Here is an 11,737-nt window from a genome sequence, read left to right on the forward strand (position 1 = left end):
CCAATTAATATAAGGTAATGAAATGAACAATTTTTCATATTGCGTTAACCTAGTGGCTTACAGTTCTGTACATAAAACATCAACAATATGATCGACCTCTCTGAAAAACAGACCTGTATAATCAAATTTAACTTTAAAAAAAAAATTAATTTGTAACCATTTCATATACTTGTAAAATCGTAACTGTCTTGTAGAATATTAATTTAATACCTTTGTCATTGATGATTTTAATGGTTAATTAAAAAAAAATTGTCCATATTTATAAAAATCTCGTTACTTTTAATAATTGCATGTAGGTAGGTTGATAATACAGCTACCTATTGCTATTTAACCATTGTTTTCTTTACAATTCAAATTTTTTTCTGAGTGAGAGGATACAATGTTGAAACTTTAACGTGAATGCTTGATTGTAATGCAAGAATTCAGTATATAAAAATAACTTTAGGTACGTACAAATACGTTACTATCATAACTTAAGGTACAATATCTAATGGTAATTTATTGGTTTCAACAATATTTTTTCAGAAAAACAATAAATTGAGCTAATTATTTTGATCATAATATATACAAAATTCCTAAAACTTTTTAATAGTCAATGATTAAACATTTTAAAACTACATATTAGAAATTAAATAATATTTTTATAATTTGTTAAATTTGATAAAAAAAAATGTTTTTAGATTCATAGGCAAGATACATAGGCACAATTTTTTTTTATAAGCATTTAAAGATCAAATTTTAATTTGAAAAATTATTTTGTAGTTAAAAATGTATAAAATGTTCAATTTTTGTATCTAAGAATTGAAAATTTAAAACAAGATTCCACGTAAGTAATTAATTCTGTTACCAAAAAATCTAAAAAATACATTTACACAGTTTATTTTTATAGTCATTTTAAGTACAAATTTGGACGAAATTACATATTAAAAACCTAGGATAACTATTTTAGTTATTTTGTTGTAATTGTATAATATTATCCGTGGGTACTTGAATGATAGTACCACGGTTTTTTGTTGATGTATAACGCGTTATAAGTACCTAATAGATATTATGATACGATTAATTTGGAATTTATTATAGGTACCTATTATAGGTCAATTTTTTTTAAATACTATAGACTATAATATAATATTATGTCTTATACCTAGACTGACATACCGTCTCCGCTCAGAATCGTTTTTCTTATACAATGATATTATATCATTGAATTCAAATTTAATACCATCCATTATACAGTGACCCACTTGTAACCTACTGTACAGCAGAGCGAAATCCACTTACCCACCTTTTTTTTTTTATTATAATAACAAGAATAAATAACATACACATATTGAAATATCATTATGGTCATAATATGAAAATAATAGAAACAATGTATTATTCTAATAAAAATATAAAATACTTATATTTTTTCATGCATCTCATAGTTGTTAATACTATTATAGGTAATTGTTTGAAATTATTATTAGAATATTACCTACCATAAAGAGTAAATTTCCCTTTTATTATTGTTGAGGATATATGTCTTTGATCTGTCATACCATTTACAGAAGTGAAAAACCTTCAATCCAATTGATATAACTATAGTTGTAAAATATTTGTATTTAAATCGTGAAATCTGCCTTTTTATTTTTTAATTTGATTACAGTTTTGAAATATAAATTTCACAATTGCAGCATAGTCGGTATAAAATATACATAAATACATAATAATATGAAGTACCTAATAATATACTTAGATATAGGTAGTCGTAGTCAATAGTCGTGGATTATGATCAGTATACAATGTTAAAAACTTGTTGGCATTGCGTCTGTACAAAATACAGAGAAGCGATATCAAATAAATTTAAAATCCGTTATGTGTTTATAAAATTTTAAATCAATGTGTCATCAATATCTTCGGAATAAAACAACTTATAAAATACAATAATTATGTTTAGTATGTGATTATTATTTTTCGCTTATGATGGCCTTAAAGTATAAATTTACCTCCCAGTGACATTAGAGATACCCATTTGAAAATTATATTGGTACACATACCTATATTCTACATATATTTTTTTAGGGCCGAAAAATATCAAAAAGTATTAATTATGTTTTTAAAAAAAAAATTACATGTTAGATAAAAATGTTCATTGTTTATGAGTTATCTTTAACATTGTTATATTTGAATTATTACTTGTTTAAATTGTTAACTTGTAAATTACTTATTGTTAAATGTTTTGAATATCATTGTTTTTTTTTGGCCAAATGGAAGGCTATAATTTGTATTATCAGCGTGTTCATATGTTAGCCATTATGATATCATATATGATAATAATATAATATTATAATATGCATTATCTAGTAGTTAGTTGTCTATAACAGTTCGTGCTGTAAGGAGCTCTCTTAGTTAATATACGATATAAAAGATATTAAGTGATGTTTTACATATTTATAATAAAAGTTACTATATTATTTATACTATACATTACACTACACTAAAAAGTTACATAAGGTATTTAATACTATATTTAATTTACTTATTATTAAACGTAGGTTCAAGATATTTTTCTATAAAATAATTTTAAAATAATCAGTACCTACCTATTTAATTAATAAAAATTACATACAAATAAACATATACATAGCATACACAATATAAGTCTTTATATATTTTATAAAACGATAATAATTCATTACAGATACATTTTTGAGATTTTAATAAATGTACCTAACGAGACCAAAATCCTGGTTTAAAAAAGCATATAGATACATACAATATAATCGGGGTATTAATAAAAAAAAAACTTATAAACTTGTACTTGCCATGTTTTAATGTATTTAACTATTAATTATTCCTGATCTAAATATCTAACACGAATCTTTAAAGATAATTTTTCTTTAATTTTGCATTAAGCCATTTTGCACAGTTGGGGTCTGCGTTCCGATTAATCTCCCACTGCATTCCAACGTCCAAGGGCAGTCGTCTAAAACAGGGAGAGGGCAAGTAGAGAGTACAATCATGCCCCCTGGCTTTTAGTGGTAAATTTTATTTTATACATTTTTTTACTCGCTTGTTCCGCCTGTGGGTTGATGCAGTTTACAATTTTACACACATACAATATAGTTATTTATAACACGAACATGTATCGGTTTTTGATTCTGATTTTTATTTTTATTATTATTATTTTTTTTTTTTTGACAATAAAACCAATTACATGAATACCAGTATGAACAGTGTAGGCGTAATTATCATAATTTAATAATGTTTATAACGTCATAACGATTAGTGGTGTAGAGATCAGATCTTGCTACAAAAATATATAATAATATGTTCACATTAAACGCATACTTCAGAAATCTTCAGGTTCTAGTCATAATATGTATATTATATTTTATATATTAATATTTCAACCAAGGTTTAAAAGTTAGAGTGATTCGTGTAGATATAAATATAGGCGTAGATAAATCAAATCATAATTTTAAATATATCAGTAATATTATTAAAATTAATTAGGTATATTAAAATGTGGTTTTCAATAACGATTATGAAATAGACCAAAATGACCAAATGTTTACTGAAATTGAGTTAAAAATGCTATCACTAATAATAATAAAAAATATATATTGAGTAGGTATCTATACTCTGTACGACTGTACCTATAGTTAATACAACCCCGCATTGAAAATTCCTGAGAACGCCACTGAATAGTAGTGCACACTGTATTCATCTAGCGATATCCGTCACTTATATTAGTTAAGCAATATGACAAATATGCTCCTAACACCTCCTGTCTACATTCTGTTTTGTATTTTTGCTTTAGGACTTAGATAATATACTAAAATATGAAAGAAATTACGAAAATACTCTTTTTCAAAATAATAAATTGCATTACGTATTATCGCTAGAAGGCATTGCCAAACGCCCAAACAGGACCAGTGACTACTAATCATGATTTACCGAATTTTATACATTTTAACATAAATATGTTTTTGGGCCTGGTACCTCCAAATATTTTTATTTTCTAACCGATTTTGTGTAACGCTTTGCTTATCATCATAGAAACGAATAAAATGTAAAAATTACCTAATTCCCACTAGGTATACCGTGTACAATATACATACAATTAATACATAAGTATTTATGATTCATAAATCATATAGGTACCTACATATATATTATAATATATTTATTATAATATATTTATATTCAATTTATTTTATATACACATTGCCGTACATAATTAATTGGTTATATAAACGCAATGTATTACAAAATAATATTAATAAATGTACACATTTTAAATTATACACAGCTACACTTAAAAAATACACAACAAATTTTAAGAAATAACTATGATAATATATAAAATATCCTTTGAGTTTAATTCGTTGCTATTAAAATACGATCATTTTTACTCAGTGCTCTTTTCAATATATGTAATAAACACGTGGGTAGCCTGTTAAAAAATATATAATTATAGTTTATTGAGTTTTTCTGTAGCACTTTTTCTGGAATGACAACATAATTGTTACAGTTAATTCAAATAATAGTAATTTAATACAAGTTACATGTATACGATGGGTATTCGAAAAAATGTTATGACAACAAATTATATACTACCACCAAGCCTAAAGCCATCCCTTCTTCTTAGGCATAACACTCCCATTATACATAGCGTTTACGACTAGTCACTAGAGATATTGTACATTTCTAATATATAGGCTACAATTAGAATTAATTATAAATTATCTTGTTAAATATTATGCCTGCATCAAAAAAATCGAACATGTTTTTCGCCAAATGTTATTTTATAGGTACTAGGTATAACATCTAAAATAGTATATATTATATTTTTTTAGAAAGTAATATTTTCTTAAGACTCATTAATGTAAGAATATTTATATATTTATTCAACATAACAATTTTTTTTACAATCCGAGTTCCATTCCAGTTTAAAAAAATTATATTCTGATAAATTCCGTCCTTCATAATTTTTAATTTAATCTTAATAATATGTATAAAAATTGTTGTTATAAAATGCATACCTTCAAAAGATCAAAAGTGGGCATTAACTAGTTAGTTTATTTTCTAATCAACTTATGAACTTAACTAGTTTAGTTTACAGTTGAAATAACTTAGCTTTTCTCAGTTGATTTTAAAAAAATCCATCAAGTTGAAAACATTTTGAAATTTTTCGTTTATACGTAAATATTACTATATTAGTATAAAATAAAAATAATCCAATAGAAAAACACAAAAATTTTCTTGATAACATAATATTTTTGTGTATATTAATATATTTTATTAAGTTGAAATTATATATTATGCGAGTTGCAATTATAATTGTTTTTCATAAAATTAATCATTTTAAATTACAAATTGACAATTGTTATGTTTTAATGTTATATAACTTATAATATATATGATGGTCATGTACTCGTCTTCACGTATTATGATATTCATTTTTTATACGATATAAAAAAATATATTTGTTAAATTATTAATTTGAGATGAGTATAGTTTAAATTAGTAAATAATAGTAAAGTAAAAGTAAAACGGTAACAGGGTACATTATGATAAAAGTTCAATAAAATTGTTTTTTATAATTTATAAATTAGAAACTAGAAAGACACAATAACTCTTTATGTGATTTACATACTAATTAAAAATAAAAAATAAATATTAACTTTTTTTAAACTGAGTTAAGTTAATATTTTTTTCTATATTAACTTTTAACTTATCGAGTTAATTTATAATTTGTTAACTGTTAACTTTTAACTTATCGATCTTGTGTCCTCTTAACTTAACTTAACTTAATTTGAGTTGATTATTTTCATTAACTTGCCCACCTTTGCAAAATATATTGGTATTCATTATATTAGTAGGTACAATTTCATAATTTAATAGTAATAATATATATATTATATATAACGATAAAAATAAATAAATATAGTGAAAATTCTTCTAACGGATACCTCCCAAAAGTGGACATTTTCACTACTTTTCAATAGGAAAACCTCCGAATAGCGGACAGTAGGACTAGGTATTTTAATATTCTTCTTTCTTTTAATGCTTTTTTTTTCGATCTGTATCTATTAAAACTATATCTATGGCATTTAAAAATGAAACATGCACTGGTGGTAAAGTTTTGAAAGAACTATTGACTGTACTTTTATGCTGTAATATGATAGGTGAGTCTTAACGTCTTCTCATCATAGGTAAAGCTAAATGACCGCGAGCTTTCAAAAAATTAGACGTAAATAAATTCCCCGTCGACTGCGGTGTTGGAATAGAAAGACATGAATGACGACACAGATTATGACTGGCTTACCAAGTTCTATAAAAAAAATGATAAAAGAAAAGTGCTGCTTTTTGTTGACAACGCAGCTCCTTATCCCTATCTTAAACTAAAAATGTCGAACTGGGTTCCCCCCTAAATATTACGTCTCATTGTCAACCTCTGAACCAGGTGATAATCCAACAGTTATTATACATGTCATTAAATCTACATAATTAGTACATACATTACCACATTTATATTTTATATTACATTTTTATAACAACATTTTAGGTATGTAACTTAATTTAAGATAGCACAAATGTTTTTATTTTACCCACTATCCTTTATGAATTTAAAAAATTTACCACTTCTGAATAACGGACACCTCCGTTAACAAATATTCTACGACTGAGGGTATCCGCTATTCAGAGTTTTCACTGTACTATATGTCTATACATCATAACAAAAAAGGTATATACTGATTCCGTCCATAATAATTTTCATAATTTAATCGTATTAATATGTCTAAATATTGTTTTTACAACATACAAACAAAAAATATAGGTACCTATTCATAATATAGTACATTTTTATCATTTTCATCTGGTGTTAAAAATGGTAATCCACATGTGTATTTTAAAAAGCTACCAATCTCAGAATTGTAATTTCTAAAAAAAGTGAACAATTTTAGATCTTAAATTTTACGCCACCATGATTGTCTTAAGTAAAATCGACTTCCTCTATCTTAAATCTATTTCTGGCCAAACTGCATAAACGGCAATATGTGTAGCCTTTTCAAAATCTGCGTAAATGGTTTGCGATGTAAATTGCAACTGGAGTTTATCACATTCTGTACTTAAAAATTTAAGCCCGTGTTCATACGTGTTTTTTGCTTTGTCTGGCAGTAAAAAAAAATACAATTGAAATAAAACTGCGTTTGGTTCTTTTAATCCAATAATAATAAAACTTTGTGTAAATTGTTTTGGGCAACATTTAAAGGTTCCATCAACATAAATAGTACTAATTTTACTTAAATGAGATAAGTTTGTATTGCAAGTAATTAACATAGTAAAGACTAATGAGTGTAATTGGATTATTTATAATCAAACATCTTTTGTCATTATTTGTATGTATCGTAATTGTTTTCAATAATTCATGAACGTCTTCAATGGATGTCGGTAATTTTGATAATATGGAAGACCTCGGACCATGGATATTTTTTTAGTTAAGTCTATATCATTAGAGCTAATAATTATTAACATCATGATTAGAAAGTTCTTTATGAACAAGTTTTGCTAGTTTTTTTACATATATCATCAACAGCTTTTCTTTTTAATTTATCATTAAGTTTTTGACGATTTGAATTAGTTTCTTCAGTTTTATCATATGGGCTGTGGTGTAAATTTTTGAAGACAATTTCTTAACTTTTTCCTGATGTAAAAATGATTGTAAGTACCTATACTGCTATTCTTTATTATAAAAACTTAAATATTATAAATTTAACTATCCTACTATTTGTAAATAATATATGCTTTGCATTATTTTTTAATACACGTCCAGCGTTCAATGTCAATATTCAATTCTTTGTGAAAACAAAGTTTAAATTCATTTTTAATAGGCAATAAAAATTGTACCTTTTTCACTGTAGGTACATGTTATATATTATACTATCCTTTTTTAATATATATTAAATGGCGTGGACACGCACAAATAATGACTGAAAAGTTTATTTGGTTCGATAAATGTAAATCATATTATTTTTATTTCTAAATAACATGATATTTTTAAATTCGATTAGACACGTGACGGTATTGGTATATCTTTAAATTCAATTTTATATTTGGAACGAAACTAGGATGCAACCCGAATCGGGTCCAAATCTTAAGGAAAAATCAAACTAAATTGGCCCCCCAAAAAAATAATGTATTTTTGAACTTGCTTCCAAAACCATAAAATAATATATCATTCAACAATTGATTCTCAAAAAAAGCACCGAGCAAAGTGTAATTGCTGAAAAAAATGGTTAAAAATATTGGTCTTAAATAGTTAAATATAATATAATATTATAGTGTTCAAGGGGATACTACGTACAACTTCCGTTGCTCTTATATAAAATACTGCAACGGAAAGAAATTTGAAACAAAATTAATTTTTTAGAAAATAAACCTATTATATATTTTCATGGTTTCTATGTATAAAAATATTAGCAAACAAATATATAGTTTACATTAGTTTATTTATTTATGCGTGCATTTAACTTGAAATTCGTGATTAAGAAAGGGATACCCGTACATTTTTCATAAAAATTGTATTTTGGCTATTAACTAAGTTTAAATGTATTTCTTAGCAACGATTTAAATATGGCCAACAACAAAGGATGGACTTGCCTGATGTATGCTTGCTATTATGGAAACAAAAATCTTGTTGATCGCATAGTAGATTTAGATCCAACAACTTTGTTCTCCGCCAACCACGATAAACAAACACCTTTAATGATAGCTACCATGTCCGGTAACGTATCCATAGTGAAGAAAACATTTCACGTAAGTAGTAAAAGTATTTAAAAATGTATTCTTAGTCGTAATTACATTTACAATAAGGATTATAAGTTTCAAATATTTAAATAATGTTCAAAATACTAAAAAAAAAAACACCAACTGTAATGCTAATATTTTTTTAAAACAGAAGTCTCTTATTAATAAGTACCAATTAAAAATATTGTAATACTATTAATTATAATGTGTAATTTTGGGATTTAAATAAATACCTAACACCCAATATTAAATTAATTTTTTTAATAAATTATAACGTCTTCCAATTTTGAGTACATGAAAATTAATATTCATTCTATACCCATAGCTAACCATTATCTATTTAGGTACATGAACATGTATCTTAATCTAGTTATTTATATTTTTATAAAAAAAAACTATGAAATCAAAAATAAGTTATTGAAAATGTTGAAATCTTGAAAAAGTATCAAAAATAACTTGTATACAAGTTAATATATTAATATATTAAACATTTAAACATTATTTCCTATGTGCATTTAATATTTTATCAAAACAATAATATAACTAGCGTTAATTTCGTAATAAAATAATAAATGGACCAAATAAAATTGTATCGTATTATAAACTTCGAATACCTAATAAATATTGTAGATTATTATATAAAAAACTAACAATTATTTTAAAATTTAACCGTTGCCCAATACTTTATACATATATTTTAAAATATAACACAATTGTATTATTACACGTGTGTAAGGATGTTATTAAATTTAAATACTTAAGTGCTCCTCAGTAATATATTGAATTATTGAAGGTTCAAACCTTTCGTTTACCCACCGGAGTTTGAAGACAATTTCTTCGCTATACATTATAAGAACAATGTTGAATGTATAATAATATAATATATATTATATTTAATTATAGTTCACGTGTACGATCGTATGTAGTAATGGAGTGTTTAACCAACGTCATATTTCTTTAAAATAGCCGACTATAAGGACGTGACCACATGAATAAATTAAAATGATTTTATTTGTTCCGCCAACAACAGAGCCGTCGTTGCCCGCTCATTCATGCACGGACATCTAGTTTCGTTGTATTTTATTCGCGTAATTTGCATGGGGGTATTTAAAGTGACATTTGATCCGGAAAAAACTCAGCTATCAAGATATTTCATTCGGACACTATATAATTATATTTAGCACAATTGTGGGTATAGAAAAAAAATCAACTCGTATTTAGCCAGTATCCGAGTGGGAAGGTCAGTTGACGGGATAAAAAAAAAACACGTAAAAAGCATTACATTTTTGCGTTGGAAAAAAGGAAATATAATATCTGATCACTTATTGAGTCCACGATTATGGTTTTTATGAATAGATATTTTAATGTGTTTAAATATACCGGAAAGGTGGACATTATTATGGTAAACTGTAAATAGTTTCTAAAGATATCGATTAATGGTTTCGTATAATATTTAAATGTATTAAGATTATTAGATATATTATATCATCATTAAACAACAAGCAGTCATCATATCATCTATAAGAACTTAAAATTATAAGTGTTATGTAGATTTGATTAAGTAATTTTCACTAAATAATCTGCCACACTATTTTATTTATATACATAGGTACCGTATACCTATTATACAACTATGTATTGTATAAGGATGATGCATGGCCATACGTTTTAGAACAAAATACTAATGGTTTCAGATACGTTATTCTGATTAAATTTACACAAATAGGTAAATTAAATTGAAATTAATTATTATGAAATGTTATTAAAATTCAAATGACGATCCATTAAAAATAAATTGTTGTTTAACTGTCCAGTTTTAGCGAAAATACCTGAAGAGAAAAATTCAAAAATAATAGAACTGTAGATAGGTGTACCTATGCCCATAAGTTATGATGAATTAAAAAGTGTGGACTTAAATTGATAAATGTTCTTCAATAATTTATTATAGTAATATACTAATATGTGATTATAAATATATACCTACAATATGATATATTATATAAATACTATATGGATATATTCATAGATATGATTGACAACTACATACGTAGGTAGGTACCTACCGAATGGTTAAAATGGTGGGCTCTGTATCCGGACACCATGACTGCCTGAAGAAAAATTCCACACGTGGCCGAGTTCGAACCGGCGACGGTGCGCGTCGCAACCGATGCCTTAGTCCGCTCGGTCCCTCCCATTAGTAATTTATTTTACTATTAATATTATAGGTAGATTGATTTAATTTTGTTGAAAATATTGAATGTAATATTATAGTGTTAATATTTCATTTTTTTGAGCTAGTATGAACTAACTATTATGAAAAACCTTTTATTATATTTTCAAGCCGTAGCTATATAAATTGAACATTTTATAAATTTTTTACAACAACTAATTTGTAAATGTTGGTGATTTTGTCAAAATTTGAACTTCAAATGCTTCAAAAAACTTGCACATATACAGCTGATTTGTAATATTTTTAAATAGCTATATTGAAAACTAACAAGGAACCTTGTATTAAATGTTCAATTTTTTTGACCGAGCGAAACAATTTTTATCGATATTTATTGACCTAAAATTAAAAATAAATCGAATATGTGAAGCATCTATAAATAGCTCAAAAAGAGTCAAAATATTTAGAAATATATACCATTCATAGAATATATTTTTATAGACATTTGGTGAAAATATTATTACAAGTATCTACAGTAATTTTTTTTTCAAATAACAATAAAATTAGTCAATTTATTGTTTGAGGACTGAGGAAAAATAGTTATTTTACGGGTGAATAATATCCAATGTCATGTAAATTCTAACGTCAAATGCTCATTAAACTACTGTGAATTTACGATCAAATTATTTTTTAATTTCAGTAATAACAACTCATGAGGAACCTTGCTTTAAATGTTCAAGCTTTTTGACAGAGCGAAAAATTGAACGATTA

The 11,737-nt window shown here is 25.4% G+C and overlaps 1 protein-coding gene across 2 annotated transcripts in view; it reads left to right on the top strand.

Annotated features, from left to right (window-relative positions):
* Positions 1-11,737, top strand: part of LOC100575494 (ankyrin repeat and SAM domain-containing protein 3-like) — a 24,777-nt gene that overhangs the window by 2,005 nt on the left and 11,035 nt on the right. For both annotated transcript variants that reach the window (XM_029486990.1, XM_029486989.1), the window contains exon 2: positions 8,613-8,808. In XM_029486990.1, coding sequence (XP_029342850.1) covers positions 8,613-8,808 — 196 coding nt within the window. The remainder of the gene's footprint in view (positions 1-8,612; positions 8,809-11,737) is intronic.

This window comes from Acyrthosiphon pisum, chromosome A1 (assembly GCF_005508785.2).
Source record: "Acyrthosiphon pisum isolate AL4f chromosome A1, pea_aphid_22Mar2018_4r6ur, whole genome shotgun sequence".
NCBI lineage: Eukaryota > Metazoa > Arthropoda > Insecta > Hemiptera > Aphididae > Acyrthosiphon > Acyrthosiphon pisum.